The 25456-nt window shown below is 41.1% G+C and overlaps 1 protein-coding gene across 23 annotated transcripts in view; it reads right to left on the bottom strand.

The window, feature by feature from the left end:
• The window catches only part of KCNMA1 (potassium channel, calcium activated large conductance subfamily M alpha, member 1), a 740417-nt gene that overhangs the window by 28270 nt on the left and 686691 nt on the right, over positions 1-25456 (bottom strand). For 17 of the 23 annotated variants that reach the window (XM_012663323.1, XM_012663335.1, XM_012663326.1 and 14 more), the window contains 2 exons: positions 8604-8717; positions 3697-3827 (listed from right to left, as the gene is read on the bottom strand). In XM_012663323.1, the coding sequence (XP_012518777.1) occupies positions 3697-3827; positions 8604-8717 (245 nt within the window). Of the gene's footprint in view, positions 1-3696; positions 3828-7721; positions 7803-8603; positions 8718-25456 lie in introns of all 23 variants that reach the window. The other 6 variants (XM_012663330.1, XM_012663318.1, XM_012663319.1 and 3 more) reach the window with 1 other exon arrangement.

Raw genomic sequence — 25456 nt, 5'->3', positions numbered from 1 at the left:
AGTGCTACACTCATCACTTTACAACTTTTATCCATTTACTTATCTCAACAGCCCTTTGAGGTAGGTACTATTTACACTCATCTGGGGGATGGACACGCCTGAAGCTCTGACTGGGGGAATGGGGGTCAAGAGCAACATAACCTGAACATTTGTACCCCCATAATATGCAGAAATAATAAATAAATAAATGCCAGTGATCACAAAAATAAAAAATAAATTCTCCCCATTTTAAAGATGAGAAAACTGAGGCAAGGAGAGGTTAAAGTTACACAGCAAATAAATGGCAGTGCTGGGATCTGCATCCAAGCTGTCTGGCTCTTGAGTCCATGTCTAATCTTCTCTTTCCAGAGTTTGAATAGAACTTAAACTGGGGTTGGAGTTAGGAGGAAGTGATGGCTGGATGGAAAAGAAATCTGAATACTTATATGTGAGTTTCAGCTCTAAAAATTCCTCTCATTGTGTGTGTACACATGTGTGAGTGTGCGTGTGTGTGTGTGTATGTGTGTGAAGCAAACTGGTATCATTCGGAAAAATACGTTTCTAAATTGTGATCTTCGAGGCATATACCCATAAGCATAATTCTTCCTTCTCATCATGTATTTCTGCTGTCGATTGGCAGGATAAAGCCACAAGGCCATGTCTGCAACATCTCTATCTGTTGCAGGAATGCCTGTGATGAATCAAAACATTATTCTTTTAACAAATGAAGCAGTAAGCAGCAGGAGTTGAGTTATGAAGGACAATATTCACAGAATGTTTAGACACATGATTAAATGGCAATTTGGGAGGAGTGCTGGAAAAAGAAGATCATTGGCATCTGGAGGGATTTGTGTGTGCATGTTGTGATGTTGCTTTGTGAGGGAGGGCCTCAGATGGAAGCTTACCTCTGGCCCCCGCTGTTCGGAGGAATCTCACTCTCTCCATTTATATTCCTGCCAACCCATTTTGTTCCTTCTAGTTCCTGCCTTGGTACTTGGTTTATCTGCTTTTCCACAAATTAGGGTTGGGGTGAAATACAAAGAAATCATAGGTAACCTTTTATCCAAAGGTCTAGATCCAACTGGCTCTGTTGAACCAGACCCAATTCAATATCTCACTAGGGAGATCATCCATCCTTGGCAAAGAAAACAAGATCTTGAATACTTTGATAGGCATTTGGATTAATGATTTGAAAAATTATTACCGGTGTGCTATACCTCAACACTTAAGTGTTGCTTACCTCAACACTTAAACCAGGTTTATTCATATTATTGTCCAAATATCAGATAATGAGACTGAAGTGCCTTGCTCAGTTCTAGGCCCTCAATGAATGATGCCACTGCCGATACACACGACGGTGGTTACTAGATTCCTGACACCCTTTTTTCCTAGGCTAGAATGCAGAAGAAATGCTGTTCTCAGACAAAAGTTATGCCCTAACTAGCCTCTCCCAAACATTTCTGTTTGTATTTCAAAGGAAATTAGAGATGGGCTTTAAAACAAAAAATCTCAAACTAATTCACTTTGACTCCCTCGTGATGCTGCAGACAGCTGTGCAACTCAAATCCAGATGTGCCCTGACCTCCACCCCGTGGCCACCATGTGCCCTGTTGGTGTGGAGAGAAAGTTCTCTGGTGCTTAAACCAATTGTATTCCTTGGAACCAGGGCTGGCTTCGTGGGTGTTCAGCCTGTGTAGTCACACAGGGTCTACACTCAGCAGAATCTCTCACTTGGTTTAAATACTGTCGCCATTTTGGAATTCTTAATAATTTATGAAAAAATGACCTTGAAAATCATGTAGCCAGTTCTGCTAGGAACACACTAAATATCTGATATGTAGAAACATAAATAATTTTATACATTTGGACTTTTAAAAATTTTAACTGGTTAAGTATTTTGTGGTTCTGGAAAAGAATTTTTTCTCCTGTAAACAGTTTAGTCATCTCTTAGTGAGAACAGTGTTCTGAAATCTCTCTAATTAGGATGAGAATGAAAATGAAATTTCTAAAGAGATAAATTATAAAAATCCATTTGAAACTGGATTTGGAAACCATGAAGCCTATGACAGAGAATATGGGGTGCTCTCATAAGCATATCCTATAGCTTCTATCATTCCTTCTGGTCTGCTCAGAGAGTTTGCCCAAACTGAGCCCAACATCACTAGCAGGTAGAAAAATTAGCTTCAGCATCATCAGGGCCCCAGAAAAGTCATGAGCCCAGGGAAACCAAGAGTACCCTTCTCTAGGGACCGTTTTATCTCCTTGTTGGCTTAGAAAGCCATGGTATGGCATGAAGCCCAGTCAACCTTAATTCAGATGAATGTTGTTTCATAATTATTTTTAAATCCATAATTCTGATTTCTAACTAAGATACGTTTGCAGTTGGGCCACGTTCAGGAATATAGAATAACCTAAATTAGTCTTAAAAAGCTTTATGTTTTTTCTTTCCTCAAATAGAGATCCTTCTGGGATTAGCTTTAATGAATAGATGAGAATAATGCATAATTAGCATATCAGTTGTTTAACACATTCAGGAGAATAACCTTCTTAAGCATTTGAAGAAATGTATGTATATAAAAACTCTCTGAGTTCTGTTTATGATTTTAATGTGTTCAACAAAACTCTTTTTCATGGATTCTCCAAAGGTCAGTTTTTATCCAGCCTATGTCTGCATTTTCACAAATTGTGAATTTGAGAACTCCAAAATAAAGAGGCTTTTCTATATAATAAATAAAGACACTCAGTGGGAACAATTCACAATACCCAGGTTATGACTCATTCTAAATGTCTGCTTTTGCCTTTTGCAGTGAAAGATGGTTCCATTAAGCTGGGATCTATTTTTTAATTGTTATTTGTTTTTTGGTCTTAAAAGTGAATAAACAAATGGCTAGATTGTTTGATGCACATCGAGCTATAAAGGAAACCAAAGCTGGGTTTAATCTCTGGGCCAGCTCACCCTCCTCTCTCTGCCACCAACTCCATACCTCCCTGCAGCAAAAGAACCAACCTGGCCTTGCCTCCACACCTAGTCCTCTCCCAAGGATGTCAGTGTCAGTGATGGACAGTGACCTGGGAGTCACCCTTGACCCTCTGTCCTCTCCACCTTCTGCTCATGTTCAGTGTTTTCCCAAGTCCTATTAATTTTACTGACAAATACTGAAATCCGTCCACCTCCCTCCATTCTACTGGCTCTAACCAAAGCCACGATAGACTCCCTGTTGCCATCGTGCATCTCTGAACCACCCTGTACACACCAGCCAAGGCAATCCTCTAAAAACATGAACCTGATTACATCTCTCGCCAACCAAAACCCTTCAGCACTTCCTCATCGCCCTCGAGAAAAAGACCAGAAGGGTGAAAATAGGTTTCGAGGTCCTGCAGGTCTAACCTCACCCACAAAATCCTCCCTCGTTATGGCTCAAATCTTAGCATAAAATATACTATTTCTTTGGGGACTCTTTCTTGGAACCCCAGGACCAGGTCAGGTGGGTCACCTACATGAGCTCACAGCCTTCCTTGCACTTTGAGGAATTTATAATCAAATGTTTACCTTTGTGATGGTTTAAGGGATGCCAGTACCCACCCCCTTCTGCGTAAGCTTTCTGGAGTTGCGCCCCCACCAGAGCTCCAGCTCCAGCCCAGGGCCTCTGGGGTCAGAGGTGCTCCACCGGCACATCCCCCGCCCACTGAGCAGGGAGGAGGGAGGGGATGACTCACCGCGCTCATGAGTGAGTCCAGGACACTGACAGCAAATGCTGTGCCACAGGCAAAGGGCTGCGTGAGGTACAGTTCTGTGTCGGGGTCATCGTCATCGTCTTGGTCCAAAAACTGAACATTAGTATCGTTCACTAGAAAAAGGGTAAAATCAGAATTAGCTCCGAAGACCACACATAGGCAGCGAAGCCAGAGAGAAACCACGCTACAGGTTTAGAAACACTGAAGTCACTGAAAAGGAAACGAAAGCATGGAAGAAGCTGTAGATGGATCTTTGGGGTGAGGGGCAGCGGGACTCAACGGACTGTTCCCGTGTGACTGTTTAAGCTTCTGAGACCTGGAGAGCAACAAGGTCGAGCAGGCTTGCTCTGTGGCAGGCCGCTGGAGGACTAGGAGACACTGCTGGCCAGTCCTTTGGTATAGTTTTAGAATCATGACCGAAAAAACACCTTGGAACGTTTTTTGGTAGCCAAGTCCTTTGAGAGATGGACATATTTCAATGATGAGTAGGTAGCCATGCTGAGACGGTAAGTTGAGCCACAAAGAAAAGAAAGCAACTTATTAGGGGTGAAGAGCAAACCGACTGGGAGCACAGCAAAGGCAGAGAGCTAAGAATTCAGCCTCAGGCATGACCCCACAGCCTGCCCCCAATCGGATCGGCCCAGGGACCCAGGTCCACACCCAACAGGCCCTGTTTAGTACACAGGAAGCCTCAGGTGGGATGGCTCCCTGGCTGTCTCCTGCTGCTTGCGAACAACGACTTGCTCTGAATGTTGCATTGCACGGGGAAGCCCACGTTCTCCCCTTCCCCTTCTAAACAGCTCAGTCTTTTCTGTGCCTCTGCTCGAGCAGAGGCAGCACTGGATGCTGTATTTCACTTCTGTCGGAGGATTCCTCAAGGACTCCAACCACAAGCATGTGCAGACTGATGAGTTGTGTCACTCAGATGTCTTTAACTTATTAAAAATTAAATGACAAATTAATTCCCATTCCCATCTTGGCTTCAGAAATCATCAGTTTTGCAGAGCAAGTCATAGAGGAAAAGTGGGGGGGCCGCTCATGATTTCTGGAATAATTATTGCACATGTAGGAAGAGAACAAATGAGATTTCCTTTCTCTGATTCCTTTCTGAATGCGTCAGCAGCTAATTCTCTTTCCTAGAGTTATTGTTTTAATTCTTTAAAGTAACTTTCTTGATAACTTTTCTTTTTAAAAACTTTTGTTTGTTTATTGTATGAGTCAGAATAAATGATGCTAGTATAAAAGGCTAGGCATGGTATTAGTATTTTCAAATGGCACCGTCTTGTTTCCCTAGAGAAAGATTCTAATAGGGGAAAATCTCTGCTCTGTTCTTGCATAGTTAATCACATCTAGGTCCCCGTTGTCTTAGCAGCACTTGAATTGCAGGCTAGTGGGGAAAGTCCAAAATCTAGGCTCTGACAACCGGGCTTTGAGTTCAGCCTCTGTCACCAACTTCCTTGGGTAAAGCATTTCATCATTCTGTACCTTAGTTTCTCTCTCTGTAAAATGGGGAAATCATAGCAGCTCTCCCAAGAGGTCAGCAGAAGGCTTTCATGAATGAGATTGTGCCTGGAGAGGTAGGCCCAGCATCTGAGTCATGCCATGACTAATGTTTGCTGCTGTCACCCTCTCCCTTCAGACACTAAATAGACATTATGAAAATGTCCAGCTTCCCTCTGCCTCTCTAGGAAATACTTAAGGTCTTTCTCGGAGGTCTTTCAAGTGGTAGCTTTTCCTTACCTCCCTCCACTTGTCCAAAGGCATGTTGTAGGTCACTGTTTAGTCTTTCTGCTTTGTGAATCAGAAAATGTACACCAGAGACCACATGCAGAAGAGTGTGGTTCTAGCTATGTGTAACAGCCACTGAGGGCGTGTACTGACACTCCAAAAGAAGCAGCGTCTGTTACCTCTTCTCAAGAGGATGGGGAAGAGCTGGTACTAGACATGGAGGCGAGGTGACTCCTCTCCAGGTCCTCTCCAGGGAAAGAAGACTCCAGATTTCCAGTGAGCTAGGGATTTGGGGTCACTGGAAAAGAACTCCCAGAGACTAGTCAGGGTCCATTGAAAATCCAGTATATCTTTCTGATATCCAGTCTCAGAAGGATAACAACCGGCATCACCCAAAGCTGTTTTCACACAACAGTAATTACGTGGGTGCTAAGAGGCACTCACACAATCACCCCAGATTGTATGTGGTCAAATACAACTGGGAAACAGTTGAGTTAAACAGCTTTAAACAGAGCTCTTCCTTGTGAGACTTCCAGGAGTCTTTGCCATGCGAACATTCATGGGGAATCTCCAAGCAAATGAGGACTGGAGCATACCACACAGTTTAAAAAAACTTGTTTGGCCTTGGTACTCTCTGTGTCTTTTAAAAGGCATTTTACTGGCTTGGTGTAATGCAAAACACCTCTCAGAACATGTAAATGGTCAGTGTTTGTGGGGGACGTGGGAGGGGCAGTGGTTACAGGATGGCAACATGGCTACTAGAGAAATGGCGCTCCTAGAGTAAGGTGTGGGTGGTGTGAAAACACCTGCCAGGCTCTGTGAGCACAAGGAAGGAATCCAGTGAGGGACAAGGACTTCAGGAGAGTCAATTATGCTAATTGAATAGCTGAATTGTTGCCTCAGATTTGGAGCATGAAGCTTTTTCTTTTTTCTTCCACTAATCACAAATCAAGATATCCTGGTTAGTCACCAGCACATAAATTCCAAACAGAAAAAAAAATTTCTGGCAGTGGTAATTCTGAGATGCGTATTTAGATGAATTTTCAACCACAGGTGTGGGCCACACGAGGTCCTTGGGTTTCTCGTGGCCCTGCAGTTCTGAGAAGAGCCATCCAGAAACCTACACTTTCAGGCAACTACGCTAGACACGAAAAAGATACCTCTCCTATGGTCAGAAACAGAAAATAGTGTGATACTCCTTGACCTGAGTGAATTTGTCCTGATAAATAGCTACATCTACAATAATGCAGCACTGAATGGCCGACAATTTATTCCATGGTTTCTAGACACCTCACAAGCAAGATTACTGTGTTAAAAGCCTGCTCTCTTATTTCGAAATATATTTTGGGGCCAAGAAAACGGAGTGTGCGTTTCATTGGTGAGTCATTTGAAGGCGGGTGCTCCCACCTCTCTACCCACTCCTCCGCCGAGCAGCACTTTTGCTGTCTCTATTTGGAAGATCAATCCCCAGTTCTGAGACCTGCTGCTGCTGAGTGCCCATCGTGGAGGTATTAACCAAGTCACAGGGAATCAGGGAAGGGCCTGACAGATGCAGTCATGGCCAGAGGCCTTTATCTTACAGATGAGTCCACTGTGAATCTCCCAGAGAGGGCTCTGGGCTGGGGAGTGGGAGTCAGGGAGAAGCTGTGGCTTGGTGTCTGCCACCCTCACCCTCTGCACCCTTCTTGAAAGCTGGCTTTAGTAAGAAAGGGTCCCCTAGGAGCCAGCTGCTTTTATGGCTTCAGAACCAGAGCTTCTGAGCAAGAGCCTAGTAGGAAAAAAAAAGGCAAATAAAGTCAGAGTAAAGGAAAATAAACAGCTGGAGGGAAGGCATTGTCTTTGGGTTCTTATCTTAAAATTTTGATATTTCTCCTTTGACTTCTTTTGAGAGCTGCAAAGACGTGTCAGTCAAACTGACAGTGTGTTGGAAGAGGACTATAAGGGAGAAGGCGGGAGAGCGGGGCGACAAAAAAAAAGTCAGGGAAAAAAGGCTCAGGCCAAGGAAAACGAATTAGAGCAAAGATGCTTTGGAAACAACTGCCAGGTCAGATGGGTGTGATCAAAGGTTTACTGATGCTGTGTGGGGAAAAATCATTAAGAAAGGCCAGAACAAGACAGTCGATTGCAACCAGAGCCACAAATAAAACACATTCAAAGCAGTGCCATGGGGTAGCCTTTCTGTTACAGCCGGCGAAATAAAAAAACAAGCTGATGATAGTTGGAAACACCAACAACAGAACAAAAGGAAACAGTGATGTGAAGGAAAACAGCGCTCTTACCCAGTTCAGTTATCATTAGAATGTGCGTCCCACTGTTTTTTTCCTGATTGACTGATACCAAAGGCAACTTGCCCGGTTTAGCTAATTGGATACAGCATTTAAGGATTGGGGAAAGGGAGTGGAGGAAAGTACAGAAAAAGAAGAGAGTGAGGGAATAACAGAGGAAACATTCTCCAGGAAAGGGACCCGGGACCATAGGTGGTTTGCATTTCCCTTGCAGGGAAGAGGCCATTCTGCAGTTTTGCAAATTCACAAATGGTAGCAGGGGCTGTGTGGCTAGGTTAGAAGTTGGACTCCATTGGCCAACGATCATGGCCCTCAAAACCTCATCATCTTTTGGACCAGAATGGCATTTGCTGAAAATGGCCTGTGGCTGAGAAGTTCAACTAGGATAAGTTAAATGAGGGGTTATTACACATTAGCCCCAGCACTTCTACCTCGTTCTCAAAATGGGTTTGGCTTAGACCTGAGGCTTTGTATGTCAGTGGAGGGTTCAGATCATAGGAGCTGCCCAGACCACAAAATGCTCAAAAGAGGTGCTTCCAGAGAAAATCACTGGAAAGAATCCATGGACTAAGCCTTTCTTCCTTTTCTCTCCCTTCCTGAATTTATGCTCCAATCTCAAACCCATTGTCTCATGCTCCTTTGTAAACAGAGACCAGCATGAAGGAATCTGTCCATTCATCTCAGAGGAAAGATAGATCAATTTTCTTTTTGGATAATCTGCCATATTTCTACCCATACCTCCCTCCAACCTCCCCTCAAACAAATCCCACTAGAACCTACAAGGTTGAAATGGCTAAGAAACAGACCAGCCTCCTCATACCCCATATGGTCTGGAAGAGAGGAAAAATTCCCCCCAAAGCTGACATTGACCCCTACCTAGTTCAGTGATGATGGGGATGTTGACTCCAGTAGTGATGGACGGCTGGCGTAACATCCCATGCACTGGGCTGTTATCCGGAGAGGATCTATCCATTCCTGGAGGTGTGAACCCTGGTGGGAAGGAAAGAGAGGAGGAAGAAAAATCAGAGAAGTGGGAAATTTGGAAATAATGAGAGTACAGTGTATATATACAACCCCAAAAATGTAGCTTATGCGTTATTCATAGATCAGCAATTAGCTCTTCCAGGATAAACTCTGATGAGTTGTTTTTTAGAAAGACAAAGTAGGAAACCATTATAAATAATTCTAACTCACTTTGACAGTTCCCTAAAAGTTCAGACTCTACACCAATTATTTATCCTGTTCATGGACTTTGGTCCACTTCTTCTATGCACACAAGAGGAATTAGCACTGTCTTCCCTCATGCCCTGAAGTTAGATATGGCTCTGTGATATATGCAACGCTCTAGCCCTTGATGACTGAACAGAGAAATGCATAGCTCTTCTGGCATAAGTACAACATTTGTCACCTCTCTCTTCCCAGGCCACGGCAACTGTGGGGACACAGGTTACTATGGAGACAAAGGCTGGACAGCAGCTGGACAGACCCACAAAGCACTCTGAGTGAACGAAAAATAAAGCTGTGTTGCTTTAAGCCACTGAGATGTGTTTGTTCACTGTTGCTGTTGTCCTCACCACAACGTAACCTAAGGCATCCCAACTGTCATCTCAAACCGAGTGATTGCCTGTGCTCTTGCCAGCGAGTGACTTAGGCCCGGGTTTTGACACAATTGTGGCCAACGGGATGTGGAAGGAAATCTGCTTGGGGGCTTTCAGGAAGTGTTTCTTTGCTTTTACACCAAAAAACGCAGGAAGAGATTCTCTTTTAATTTACTGAACATCGTTTACATGTCTGTAGTGCCTGGAACTATGGCAGCCATCTTGCCATAAGGATGGGCACCAGCTGAGAACAAAACCACCTTTGTGATATTGGCTGAATTAGGACCATAGAAAGGACTCTCCTGGCGCTCCTGAGGCAACAGCCCTGTAACCATCCTGCCCCAGAGTTTTGGACTATTATATGAGATTTTATATATACACATATACATATATGAACACACACATTATATATACACACACAAAATATCAGGTATAAATATATATGTATACATACATATCCATGAGAAGGAGTTCTCTTTACTTGCAGCTAAAATCCCAACTGATGTACGTGCCACCTGCTTATGGTTGACCCCTTGAACTTCCTAGTGTGCCCAACACCAACTTCATAAGGCATGTGTGGGCACAGGAAAATTGGAAAGCAGCGTGCTTGGTGTATGATTTTGCAGTTTGCTTTTGGGATTCTTTTGGTCTCATGTCCAAGTCCCAAGTACATATCAGGATGAGCTTGAACCAACCATAACTTCAAGTTCAGCCTGAATTACTGCCTCTTTAAACATGTGCATAGAGACATAAACATGAGAAACTCATTTACCTCATACATTCATCTGGTGAAAATTCGTTTTTCCAACTGAAGCATATGGCAAGTGGTACCATCAGCTCCATGGTGTTGGCAAGGCCCAGTCTCTCTCCCATCCTTATAGGACAGGCAGGTATTCACATTCACTTTGATTTCTCTTTTTTGCCCTTGGTGGATTGCTACATGGATTTGTTAGTGAATTAGGCACTTATAGGAACAAAATCACTTGCTAAGTTTCCAAGGACAGAGCTCCAAGTAGATTACTATGTGACCAGATTCCTGACTCACTTCCCAGCAATGTGACAAGATTGGGTTGAATCTGGCATTTTGGTTAGATGTGAATCAGGAATGGAATGACAGGTGCTTAATACCTACCTGTTGTTTTGGAGGTGCATAATGCATGAAATTCCAGAAAAATATAGAGCAGTTTTCTTATTTTCTGCTCTCCTGTATATAAATTTCTTATCACTGGGTGCCATACTTTCAGAAAGAAAAAAAAGTTTTACTTAATATCGGTTCCCTGATTGCACTTGATTTTGTTCCTTATATTAATATGCTGGGAACACGGTAAGTCATTTTGAATGACATTGCAGTGTCCATCTTTCTAAACTTTGGGATGTGTGTTTTCCAGCTAACCACATAACCAAAAACACACATTTTAAATGCTAGCTGTTTTCTTCACCTAGAAGAGTGAAGGAGAAAACTAAACTGTTTTCATCAGAAGTTTCATTCAAAAGCATGAAAAACTGCCAGTGACAGCTGTGCAGATTCAGTGGATGTGACGTTTTTGAATTTCTTCAACTTGACAAGTAAACACCTTAAATCGGTAATGCTATATGCATAATACATGGCCTGTATTTTGACATCCATCATCAAATGCTGACTTGAGAAAATACGGGTTTGTACGTCAAGGAATAGCACCCATAAAGCAGGGAGAAATGCAGGTCACACAGTATTAGGAAAACTGTATTTCATTACAGAACTTGCAACAAGCCAAAGCATCCTTTTATTTTATCTTATTTAAAGATTCCATTTTCAGCTGTGAAAAGACTCAATTCCTTTGCATGAAACCTTCATTTAGAAATGACATGCTTGCTTCATAGGCCTCTTTCCTTTTGCTTTCATATTCTATTTTCCCCTTCAGTCACCAAGCCTGGTGCCATTAGCATCTGCAACTGACAAACTATGGTGGGTGTCCAAAGACATCGCTCCACCGAAGGCCTGTCTCTCTCCTATGCGTGACCCTAAGACGAGGGTGCTTCTGTTGGCAAGAAAACTTCGGCGACAATCATGCCTCTTTTTATTTTCCTACTTTTCTAATTATACATTTTAAAAGCGATAGGTAACAACAACCAAAAACATAGATTTCTTCTTTTTCCCTTGTATAGAGTTGTGTTAAAGATGAACAGAATTTATTAGCGTTTCTTAGGGGTCCTAATATGGGAAAATTACAGTCTGAAATGGCAGGGCTGACCCAGATTCCCCCAATGACCTCGGAGAGAAGAAAAATTCACACACCTTCTTTCTAAAAGGGATGAGGCATGTGATGGCATCCATCCCATTCATCAGGGCTGCAGCTGACAAAAGGGCAGGTCTAAATCATGTCCAGGTCTCTGAGGGTCCTGCGCCCAACCCCGTTACTGTATGTAGCAGTGGATACATCTTTGGTTGCATTTCAAGTCTCTCCATATAAAACAACACTCTAGTTCTGCATATGAAAGCACTGGCACATGGGATATACTCCAGGGATCTGCAGCTAGGGAACAGTGAAACTGGGAAATGCTCCCTTCATTAGTTAAACTAACACTTGAGAAATTAATTTTAGAAACAACCACTTAGTTTTGCCAGAAGAGATGACTAAGAATATCACCATTGGAGAAATGGAATGGGAAGCCCTCAATCCAGAAAAGACTCAAGTTTAAATTATCTACAGTCCGAGCTCTTGCCGAGATGGGCTCCTGATCCCTTAGATGCGCCCCATTGCTCTTGGTTAGCCATGACCACGGGAGGCAAGCTATGTGCTAAAAGTGACTTCCAAAGACCACCTGAGCTCCTTAAATTGAAGGTCCTTCCCCGTTACAATCTTCAGTGGCAGATGTGACAAGTTTTTGTTATCTGTTTTATTCATTTGGCATGAGGCATAAATACCTCGACCAACATCATCTCCTGCCAAGTATTCTCACTCCATACACTGTTTAAGAACTTTAGGCCAGAGACTGGGTTTTCCATTTCTTTGAACTTCCCAGATTATCTACAAGATGCTCGTACACAGAGAAGAAATAGAATGGAACAGTTAAGAGCACAGACTGTGAAGTCAGATGTCTTGGGTTCAAATTCCAGCTCATACACTCCTGAGCCATGTAACCGTGAGCATTGTACAGACATTCCTCAAGTCTCTGTTTCTTCATCTATAAACCAGAAGTACCACCTACATAGGACAATTGTAACAGCAAAATAACACATTCAAAACATTTACTACAATGCCTGGTATGAAGCAAGTACCCCGAAATTCTGGCTACCAATGCTAATATTTTATTAGATATACAATAAATATTTGTGGATTACCACCACTTCCCAGTGGATAAAGAATGGAGGAAGAATTCAATAGATTTTTTTAAAAAGATTTTTCGCATAGAGAAAATCCCAGAAAATTAATGAGAAGGCAATGAGTATTGTGTTAAAATATATACATACACATAAATATTTATATATTTTTCAGTTTAAATAATCAGTTCTGTGATAGAAATTCAGCCCAAAAGATCTAAGGAAGGAGGATTCTGAACATGGAATGGCTGGGATTTTCTTCAGATATGTTACAAAACTGGTGGCCAGTCTTCATATAAGAAAGGTTCCATATTCCTTATGGCAACTGTGGAATCTCTCTGGAGGCTTCTGTTTCCTGGACCCAATCTCCTCCTTCCCTCAGTTATTTAGAAGCGCAAACCCCTCTTTTGTTTCTCAGGCTCCTGAAGTGGTTTTCACTAATCCGTACATGCTTCTCCAGCATTTGCCCATAACACCCTGCTGGGCGCAGCTGAACAGCGTCAGTGGTGTCTGATGTTCTTTTCAGATACTGGTTATTCCTGGGTCTGACAGTGCTGGGCCTCTGCCAGGGAGATTATGGGAAGGTTAAGTGTCCTTTAGTGACAGGTTAAGACTAATTTCCGTTAGGATGGCTTGGAATTAAAGAAGGTAACAAACACTTGGCCTATTCCTAAGAAGCATAAGGAATAAAGACAGGAATAACAAGGAGATCACTAGGGACTCATATTTTTTTTTTATTAATTGTTTTGGACACTTGCTGTATGCATGTATGCATTCACATGCAGCATCTAAGAGTCACCATGTGGTTACATGTAAAGAAAGGCTATGGCTCAGACAAAACCTACAGAGGGAACGGCTAGAAAGCGTTCTAGGGCAAAGTGAATGCAAGTGTACTAGAAAATGAGAAAGGCTCCAGGTGATGGTTTTATGGGACTCGAAGCAAAGGCAAGAATGCTCTAGGTCTAGGCTGATTACGATGTTTGAGAATGAAGAAAAAAGCAAAGGAAGGCTGAAATAGAACTTCAAGAAAATAAAGAATGATAAGAAAATAGCTTACATGTATTGAGTGCTTACTATGCACTAAACCCTGTTCATCTAATAACTTTAGTTCTCAAAACCATCCTAAGTAGATACTCCTATTCTATAGAGGAGGGAGCTGAAGCACAGAGAAGGTAACCAACTTGCCCCAGGGCACACATCTAGGAATCAGCAGATCTCAGATTGGAACTCAGCCAAACTAGTCCTCGAGTCTCCTCTAAACCACCACACCATATAGCTTCTTTTTAAGTGCCAGACTGTGCGAAGAGATTTTTCATGGGCCACCTCATTTATTCCTCATAACAGCACTATGAGTTTGGGGACTTAATATTTCCATTGTGCAGAAGAGGAAAATAGGATTCAGAGCAGTTGAGTAACCGCTCAAACATGCCCAGCTGCTAAGTGCTAGATCTGGGAGCTGCAGCCGGGCAGTCTGACCTCGGAATCCAGGGACAGCTGCACACCATGCTGCATCCCCGGTGTGTGCTGGTCTCTCCTTCTTGGGTAGCAACCCTGGCAGGCAAGTTTGAGGCCCAGGCCAGTCTTACTTTTTTATTGTTTTCACTTTTAAACAATAGCAGACCACAACTGGGACCCATTGTAGTTATGCTTAACTTGCTTTGGTATGGCAGCATGCACAACTCAGTACATATAATAAATGCTTTATTACAGTACTTTTCCATGGGGGAAACACAAAGTACTTTCTAAATCTTCCCTAGTTAAATCCCCAAGCTTTTCCAGGGAGAGAGGGAGATGGAAATTCTTATCAATCACCTCCCCTAGAATAGATGGAGAAATGAAGGTAAGTGCTTCTCCCACCCCCATAGACTTAACATAAAGGAATTGGTTCAAATGGCAGGCCAAATTATCTTTTATTGTGTGCATATAAATGATGGTTAGAAATCCATATGCTACGTTAAACTAGGGAAATAAATTAGGCCGAGTCATCTAGGTTTGCTGAGACAGGTATTCAATATGAAGTTGTAAAAGGGAAAGATCACCGTTAAAAATGATCTATAAAGACATGTTAAAATCAAGAGAAACATCTCATATTACATCATCTATGAGATGAATTAAATTTCCTGTTAATGCCAGGGGAAAAAAAAGCCCCAAAGCCAAATGTCAGATGAAGTGCAGATCAATAAAAATATTTTGATAAGTAAATGCAACGATGCATTTAACACATGATTGGCAACTGCTGAAACATAAATTATCCAAATTTCCCATTGTTGCTTATGGGAAAATTATGCAGATTAGAACTTGATTAGGCTTATATCATGAGACTCAATTTGGACTTTTAATCTATTAAGCTCCAATAAATGAGGCATCTGAATAGCTCCCCTGAGCAACTACAGTAATAGCCACAGCAGTCATTTCTGCAGTATGTATTCCAACAAATTCCTCAGCAGCTGAAGTAAAGAAAATTCCATGTAGAGAAGCACAATCACTTTCTAACTTGTAGGGGGAAAATCCGTGCACTCAGGGTTGATTTGGGAAATAGATTTTTGGAAATGAATGCAAGAAAAATCTGACCAAAGGAAAAAACCTCACGTTAGCCTTGTAATATTTTTTTCACAGTAGTTTTCAGTGGCTTCCCACAAAGCTGGGGTCCAGAGTCAGGAAGGCTGTGCAGCTGACCATCTTTACTCAGTAGAAAATGATTATTTGCCAAGCCGGCAGCTTCTCCTAACGCTGCCCAAAGGCTACTCCAACTGATCACTCTTCACTTAGGAGCCTGAGCTGGAAGCCCCCAACAGGGTGCTGGAGATCAATGCCAAAAAGGGAACTGGGGAAACTCCACTGTGCATTTTTGACTTTGGAGTTATGTACTCTACACAAAATAGCCTCTGTGCTTGGTAGAGAAACTGGAGCCGACAACCGTCCCCTTCCCAAAGCAGAAAGATAGAGCTTGTAGTCCATATACGTAGACAATTCTATGAAACCTAAACCTTTTGGGTCTCTTTTGCCTCTTTACCAGTCACTCTATGTTAGAGACACAAGAGCTTTGGAAATCATCTATTCAACCCCTCCAATTTACAGATGAAGAAACTGAGGCTCAGAGCAGAGAGGTTACTGTATCTAAGGCCACGGAAGCAGTTAGCGACAGAACCAGGATAGCTGATATCTGTCGTTAATCTTCTCCCTTCCAACTCCTTCTCCATGCGAGGAATCCATTCCACGGTGTTTGGTCGTGGTGAGGGGGCAATCCTGTCCCCACCCTGGACACAGGAGTAGCAACATGAAGCCAGACAGTCTGACTTCACAGGGCCCCAAGATGGTCCTCCATCATCCTGGCCTGGCCATTGGTTTACAGATGGGTCTGTCCAAGCTGGGGCCAATCCATGGACATTATATAAAAGATGCTAAAAATGCTTTGGCTGAAAAACCAGGAGTCTATGAGTGTGGAGCTGCTTGTGACCATTTAGCCCACCATGGGGTAAAAGAAAACAGGGCAAATGAATCAAGAGGTGAAGAGAATGAGACATAACTCTGTCACCATTCAAGCTTCTGTACCCAAATGTGCCTAAAGCCAGAGGCTCACCAGTTATAGGACTCTCTTTTTATTTAAGCCTTTTTGAGTTCGATTTCACTTGCACCAAAATGCCCCAACTAGTACAAGAACTGAGAAAAATCTCTGTTCTTTTTACGCTGAAATGGTTCATGCATGTTTGATTTTCTACTGAAACACTTGACTGCATCTTTATTCAAGGTTGCCTGTGTGCTTCCAGTGACCAGGGACAAGACCTGGGAGTATGAACTCCCTCCATTTCTTTCTATTTACAATAAGTGACACTGACATTTTTAGTGGCACAGTTTTCTAGAGACTGTATTTGATTAGCACTTTGGGAATCTGGCTCCACCCACTGTATAAAGTGCCTCATCCTTTTTAGAGTTTGCATTTTGGGTCTGACCCAAACCAAAGCAAATTAAACCAACCAACCAACCAAAAAAACTTCTCTATAGTTATTTGCCCATTAAGCTTCATGAAATATACGTGGCACTTAGACATGTGTCACACATATGAAACAAATGTATTTGCAGGAGTTGTCTCTCCAAGTAGAGGGTCTCTTTATTTAAAATTAGCTTAAAGAGTTTACTGTCTAATATCTTTCTCTCAGAGGGGTTGCTGAATAGAAAGAGGGAAGAAAAGAGTAGAGCTAGTCACAACTCAAATGCAACTAAAGCTACAGATTTGTAAGGAACCTAAAATTCACCTGGTATAATGTCTCCATTTGCCCAAGAGCTCATGGTGTCACAGTGCATTTTCCACAACTTTTCAGTTTTACCTCCTCCTAATCCGTCTTATAATTTAAAAATAAGACATACTTAGGTGGTACAAATCAAATGACTTAAAATTTTACCCACACTGTGGCCTCAGCAATTTCACTTCTAAAAATATATATATTCATAATTTCCTAATATTAAAGATTTGGCTACCATGTTCATCATTCATAGTTATTAAGTCATAATGTTAAATCGAAAACAACATAAATGTCCAATTGTAGGAAACTGATTATGTTAAGTATGTGTTCACCGAAAATAATGCAGAAAAAAAAATTTTAATGAAAATATGACCAGAGAAAAGTAGTCTTGATAAAATCTTTGTGGAAAAACACAGGTCACATACCAATATGTATGATCCATTTTTTTTAGGGTAAAAGTATTTATATCTATGGAAATAAGACTAATATGTCAACTTTTTTATGTCCGAATGGTAAAATTATAAGGAATGTTGACTTTTTGTTTATATGAGTTGTTAAATCTTCTAAAATGAATGTTTTATTTATTCAATGAGAAAAATTTTGAAAATTATAAATTATAATAATAATGTAAGAAAAATACTTGAAACCTTGACACCTCATGTGAGCTCTATGGGCTGAGAGTGGCTGGTTGATGTCCCGGATGGACATGACTTGTTGACCCATTGGATGTGAAAGGTCATTGAGCACCCACTTGATCTGGCATTTGGGGAGACTGAAGCTCTGGGTTAGAAGTGACCAGTCCAAGGTTAGAGAGTAACGAGACTTTAGAAGAACAGGGCACAAAGAGAGTTTCAGGGATCCCAGTTCTTGCTTGTTTCAATCTCTCACCATTTTATGAGAGCCACGCAATCTCAGAGCCGAGGCCGCACCCACGTGCCCAAGAAAAGACACAAGGCCCTGTGAGCACAGCTGAAGGGAGGAGCAGTTAGAGCTGGTTTCCAACATAGATGAAGAGCATCTGTTAATCTCACCTCTGCTCCCACCAAGCCTCAGAAATGTTGCCTCCTCTCCTCCCTCCCAACTCAGCTCCTGCCCCTGTCTTGACTAACTCCTAGCAGCTGGACACTTCATGAAGATGTCTTCCTCTGCCCTTTTTCCATTCCTGTTATTCACTATTTAGAAATGTATGAATTACTACTAAATATGTACTAATTACTACATACTAATGTTTAAATGTTTTTAGCATTTAATTTTCTCTTATCTTCATATACCTATTGGATTCCTCAATTTCAATATGGCATAGACTATGCCAGCTTTTTCTTTATCATTATTATTTATTCTTAATTCTTGTTCTGGGATCCTCCTTCTTTGTTGCCACCACAAGAGGACAAGGCTGTTTTGCCACTACCATGGGGTCTCCTCTTTCGTGCCGGATCATATTTCCAGTAAACTAGAGGTTCGCTATGCCAGGGAAAAGGCAGACATATACATTACAAGACACTGATATGAAAGGGATACTAATAAAACACACAAAAATCCCCCCTCATGCTGCCAAGACTATATACCATTTTGGTTCCATTACATCAATTTTTCTCTCCCCCTTTTGCGAGCATTAATCAAAGAAATGCAAAGAGCTCATTAAAGTGATAGATTGACTGAAAATGTAACCACCTTTTCATTATAAACAGTTTCTTTATGTTCTCAGCGCTATGGGCTTTGTTTTTTAGCATTTGTCATGTAGTTCAAATGTCCTTTTACATTTAAAATACCAAATGCCAAATGGGCCCCGGTTGTTTGGTTTAGTATGAATCAATGGCCAGCATAGCAAAAACCAGAGCTACAAAATCACAAGCAAACTAAAACATCCATATCTTAAGCTCACAGAAAATTAAGTAGCTGTAAAAGATGGATTTGCCAAGTGATCCAAGGCACTGCCATGCAATTCAGAAAAGCAGAATCCCATCACCAACAACTTTCAGCCAGCTGTCTCTGAATGGTTCTAGAGACAGGATGCCTGGTCCAAGATAGCTGCTGAGGTTCCAAACATTTGATAGTCCTTTAAAAGAAATCACTTTAATTTTTTTTTCTTTTAAGTGTTAAAGCGTTTCCTGTATATATGTTTATGCTGGCGGACGAGTATGTAACTGGGATCTTGGATCTTGGGGTCAGACATTCCCACACACATATACACAGATCTTCACCAGAGGAGGGCTTGATTCACGCTGGTTTGATTCTGAGCAACTCCGTTTAAAGCACGATCAATATCTTTTGACCACAACCAGAAATAAGCCATAACATCATGGATAAGAGCTTGAACTCTGTAGCTAGACTGATTGAGTTTTGAGTCCCGACTCTTTCAGCTTCTAATTTTGTGAGCGAGAGCAATTTATTTAAATTTTCTGTCTCAGTTTCCTCACTGGTAAAATGGGAGAGTAATATGGCATGAACATTAAATGAGTTAATATTAATAACACAGGAAACTGTTTACGACAGTGCCTGGCACAGAATAAGCACTTTGTAAGTACCAACTTATGATTATTTATCAATAATAGAGTTGTAGAGTTGGCAGAGAAAACAAAAGACAAGGGTTTTAGCTCCAGGTCAACTCCTAACTCTCTGTGAAAACACAGAAGGATTCAACATCTTGTCCAAACTCAGTTTTCCCATCCATAAAACGAGGTGCAGGAAAGTCTCCAAATCCCTTCTGATTATCATGCATCATACATAATATTGGAACTGTGATAATTTGGGGTTTAGTCATTCAATATTCAGAAGTGGCTACAGAAACATTCATGGGTTGTTTTTGTAAGAAAGTAGAAGTGGAAGACAGTATCCTATCACATAGTCTGTATCAACAAACACAGTGAGATATAGATATACAGATAGATAGACATAGATACAGATACAGATATAAGAGACACACACAGAACACATTGTGCCATGACAACCATGTGGCTGGCATGTCACAGCTCTAGGCATGACATCATATCCTCTCTCTGGAGCATCCCCTAACACATGCCCACTCCCTTTGCTAACAGTCAATACAGGTTCATTTGCTGCTATGTAGTCATAGTTGTGGCAATGGCTCTGGTTCCCAGTTTCTTCATCTGTAAAGTGGAGATGACTCCGAGTCCCCTCTCAGCTCTGAAGTTTATGTCTCTTTCATGACTCCAAGTTTTAAAAGTGAGCTCCTACAGAATAAATAGCAAGGGGAGTCAAGGAGTGCTCCCTGCAGACTCTTTTACAAGCCCTAGTGTGGATCCTGCTTTCAATTCAGCGTTCCTCCTTTGCCAGGAGAATGAAACTTCAGTGCCCAGACCAATGAGAAGAATGTACTTTCTCCAAAGTTGCTATAATGGCTGAGAAGGCCATAAATAACCATTTATTAAACAAACAGTACGGGCTAAAGGAAGAGAAGCACTACAATTAGGCCCCTGAGGCCTGGCAGGCACAGTACATAACGGTGGGACTCTCATAATCCTGGCAATATATTACCAGTTGTTCCATTTTCTTGAAGTTATCTTCATAATCAAGATGCTATCCCAGCCATTGTGGGCTTTAGAACTATTTTTAATTTTAATTTAAAGAGCAATTAAAGAAAGACAATGGATACACGGGATAATAAAGTAAGTGATTAGCAGCATGCAAATGACAAAGGCTTAATGATAATATGGTTCTAGTCTCCAAAGGGCTTGTCGACAGAAAGCCCTTTCTACATGTGGTTGTTCAGCTAATGTGTCTCAACCCACAATTACAACATTGCTGACACCATTAACCAGTGAAACAACATCACTTCGCGAAATCCTTGTTGTCTCATTAAAATGGAAAGGGTCAGGTAATTTACCAGCGTTGTATGTCTAGTTTTGTTGTTGGTAATTAGCAAACATTACCCAGCATGGACTCCCACTGGGAGCTGGAGAAACTTTGTGAAATATTAAAGAGGAAAGTCTTTATATTTCACTGGAAAATTGAAAAGAGGTGCAGTAATATTCTTGCATTTAGGAGAAGGAAAAAGGAAGTTGAAACTGTTTAACTTAGGGAGAGAGATTCAGAATGCATCGGGAAGTCACTGCCCAAATCAAGACCCTGAATCACAAAATAGGATCTACATCCCTGTTTACAAAAGGGAGTTGGAGAGGGGAGGACAGGAAAATTGCAAACTTTATCTTTACAGTACTTAAGGTTTTTGAATTAATCTTCTTGAAATAAAAGAAAGGGGCTATGAAAAGTTTTCTCTTTGAAACGCCTTATGACTTAAATAAGCACCAGAATTGTTTATTCAAAAAATTTTATTCGTACATATTTTTTTAAACCTAGAGAAAGAAGAAATATATGCCAGGGCCCTGACTTCCTGCCTCCCTGCTTCCTAATGGAAGCCTCCACACGTTGGAACCGAGGCCCCGCCCGCAACGCAGGCCAACTTGGTGTGTTGTCAGGGAGCAGAATGGTATCTTATTCTTTAAATGGAACTTTTGGAACATAAAACACATTCCAATAAATGTGAGCAGAAAATTATGAATTCATTAAACTACTTTGGTATCTTGTGCTATATATAATATTTATATTCTGACTACTGTAAAATATGCTTTAATATCTTTAGGCAACTATAAGGACTTAAATATTTATAAAATGGCTAAAGATAAAGTATGGCCCTCTTATTCCTACATACAGATGATGTAAGGCGTGCAATCAAAGACAATAATACTCTCTGCCCATTTGTCATCTTAAAGGAGCCGATCAACACACCATCCCTCGTGTGCCATCTACGTAAGAGTTGTTGCCGACATAGGCAACTCCGGAGGAGTTTGCGCCTTAAAAACTACCTAGAGTGCTATACTTCATAGAAAACAGGGCTTTCTGAAAATGGAGACAAAACAATAAATTTGCAGGCAAAACAGCTCCAAGAAGGGCTTCAAAATACTGCTGTATTTATCTCTGGGACGTGTGGGAACGGGAAGCATTTTGATTTAATATTTCATAACGCAGAGACAATTGCTTCCTTGCACGGTATATAATTAATGCTCATAGAAATGAGGGTTTTTTTTTTTTAATTCTTCAGTATCCTAAATGCAAATAAATAAGTAAATAAATAAGGAGACACACCTGCGTAATGGGAAGGGCTTCCTTCAGAAATGTGTAACAGCTCCATATAATCCCAATAAAAAGAAAGCCACTGTGAATTTATAATCACCTAGGGGCCTATTAAAAGTAGTTTTATAGATTAAGTGTGAAACCTCAACTCTGATGTTCTCATTATTTACCTTCCTTGCTTGCCTTTAGACCCATGGTCTGATTGATTTTCAAAATTCTTCCATTTCCTATGCCGATTAGGCATTCAGAGAATTACTTGTGCCCAGCTGCCTTGATCTCTCAAATGGACACCCCCTGGTTTATTTTCCTTGTTCCCACTGGTTCCCTGCTGGGAACCATGTGGAAGTTTGTGAATAAAAGTTCATTTCTCATATATTCTGCATTTTCATAATGTCCATTATATTATGCCTTCCAAACTTCTCAGCAATCACTCCTAGGAGGCTGCCAGTTCTATGACGCTTTCCTGAATCAGCAGCCCAGATACGAGGATCGGGGATGGTTTCCTTGGGTAAGTAAGGGGCTAAGCCTGAGCTTCTCAACTTGGGATGCACATGGGAATTGCCGATGCCTGTGTCCTACCCCCAGGGTCTGATTTAATAGCCTGAGCTTTTTGAGGATGTTAAAATTTTTGAGGATGTTAAAAGTGATTGCAGTGTGCAGCTAAAGTTGAAAACCAGTGGGCTAGTTCAGAAATAAATCCACCCATATATGGTCAACTAATCTTTGACAAGGATGCCAAGAACATATAATGGGGAAAGGATAGTCTCTTCAATAAGTAGTGTTGGGAAAACTAGATATTCATATGCAAAAGAATAAAATTGGATCCTTTTACACTATATATGAAAATCAACTCAAAATGGATTAAAGACTTGAAGGTAAGATTAGAAAACTCCTAGGAAAAAACACAGGGGAAAACCTCCTTAACATTGGTCTGGGCAATGATTTTTTGGATACGACACCAAAAACACAGGCGACAAAAGCAAAAATAAACAAATGGGACTAGATTAAACTAAAAATCGTCTGCACAGCAAAGGAAACAACAGAGTGAAAGGCAACCTACAGAAGGGGAGGAAACATTTAAAAATCACATATTTGCTAAGGGCTGAATATTCAGAATATATAAAGAACTCACATACTCAACAGCAAGAAAACAAATAACCCAATTAAAAAATGGGCGAAGGACCTGAATAGACATTTTTCTAAGAGAATACACAAACAACCAACAAGTATATATGAAGGGGCGCTCAAAATCACCAGTAATCAGAAAAATACAAATCAAAACCACAATAAGATATCATCTCACACCTGTTAGGATTGCTATTATCAAAAAGACAAGAGATAAGTATTGGTGAGGGTGTGGAGAAGAGAGAACCACATTATATACTGTTGGTGAGAATGTAAATTAGTATAGCCATTATATTATAGAAAACAATATAGAGTTTCTATGAAAAATTAAAAATAGAACTTCCATATTAACCAGCAATCCCACTTCTGGGTATATATCTGAAAGAAATGAAATCAGTATCTCAAGGATGTATTTGCATGTCCATGTTCATTGCAGCGTTATTCACAATAGCCTAGATAGAGAAACAACTTCAGTGTCTGTCAATGGATGAATGGATAAAGAAAATGTGGTGTGTGTGTGTGTGTGTGTGTATGTATACATATATATATATAATGGAATATCACTCAGCCATAAAAAAGGAAGAAACCCTGCCACTCGTGACAACATGGATGAACTGGAGGACATCATGCGAAGTTAAATAAGCCAGTCACAGAAGGCAAATACTGCATGATCTCACTTATATGTGGAATCTAAAAAAGTCAAACTAGAAGCAGAGAGTAGAACAGTGGCTGGAGTCGGGGTGTGGGAAGGGTACAAAGTTTCAGTTATAAAATGAATAAATTTGGGGGATCTAAAATATAGTATGTGACTATAGTTAATAATACCATACAGCATACTCGAAATTTGTTGAGAGTAGACCTTAAGTGCTCTCACCCGCTACACACACACAAATAGTAACTATGTGAGGTGATGGATGTGTTACTTAACTTGATTGTGGTAACCACGACACAATGTATATGTGCATCAAATCATCATGCTGTACACTTTAAATATATATAATTTTTATTTGTCAATTATACTTCAATAACGCTAGTGGGGAGAAGAAAACCATTGAGCCAGGTAAATCTCTTGAATTTATATGCAAATCTATCTTCATATATCTATGAGGAGGTGGGGGAAGGCACAAAGAGAAGATGCATCATTTTATTAGATATTAAAAAGGGTGCAAGACCCCTTCCCCAGTTAGGAACTAATATGCTACAGGTCTCCTGGCTGAGGGCAAAGTTACTCTTTTGAGGGAAAAAAGAGTCAAAGGAGGGAAACCAAGTACCACCTGTCATCTAGGTGGAGTAGCATGGGTCCTACTCTGCCACAGCAGCTCTGGAATGTGTCACTTCATCAAGAGCAGGGATCCTGCCATAACCAATCGGTGTAGATTGGAAGTATACGAGATCTTCTGTCAGTGAGCTGTCGCAGGGCTAGTCTCTGCTTCAGAGAGAAGCTCCATTGTGTGGGGCCATGCTAGCCTGTCCACTGAGGGAAAATTCCCAGGACGCACTGTTAATCTGCCCCAGTTCTTCCTCAACTCCTTGGTGGGCTTTTGTAAGTCTACCTAACTGGACTGCTCACCTCCCAAAGGTGTCTTGATTTCCACTATCATCTATTTTCTATGCATATTTATAGATAAACAGAGTCAGTGGTCATTCTGGCTGCTAGGTACAAAGGGATAATACCTTGTTATTTATTCATCTTTGAGGGAAAAATGAAAAAAAAACAGTAAAACTGTCCAGCAGTAATAACAAAAACAGCCAACATTGCTCTATCTCCAACTACATCCTAGGCACTAAGTGCTTTACATCCATTCACTCAGGGCTGCCACGTATGGTGGTAAAGTTTGGGCACTGCACAATAGCTAATCTAAGTGGGCACCACTCATATCATGGACATTGTATATTTGCATATTTATTACAATACTTTTTCCTTGCAGATGGCAGAAAAGTGTACTGCTCAAACATAATCAGTACATTATGACAATTTTTCAACAGATGGAAATAAAGTATCTTGAGAAAGGAGTGGCTTTTTCTGACTTAGTTAAAGGTACTGTATGGACAACAGAAATCCCTGTATCTCATTTAATTCTCACAGCAACTGGATGAGCCAGGTGCATGTGTATTCTCAGTGAGAAAATCGAGACACAAAGAGGTTAAATAGTTTGCACAGGCCTAGTTAGTGGCAGAGCCGGGATTCAAACCCAAGCTGTCTGTTCCAGACCCCGCATGGGCCATGATTAAATCTGACAGCAAAAGTGCTGTTTCTGTAGCCCCTGATGTTTTATAAAACCCTTCTGCAGCCATCGTCTCTTTGAATTCACACACTGATTCTTCAGCATCTTTGGGTGAGGTCATTTTAACAAACCCCACTTCATGCATGAA

This window comes from Propithecus coquereli, unplaced genomic scaffold, assembly GCF_000956105.1.
Source record: "Propithecus coquereli isolate 6110/MARCELLA unplaced genomic scaffold, Pcoq_1.0 Scaffold80, whole genome shotgun sequence".
Classification (NCBI taxonomy): Eukaryota; Metazoa; Chordata; class Mammalia; order Primates; family Indriidae; genus Propithecus; species Propithecus coquereli.
This window is presented reverse-complemented; position numbering and strand designations above follow the sequence as displayed.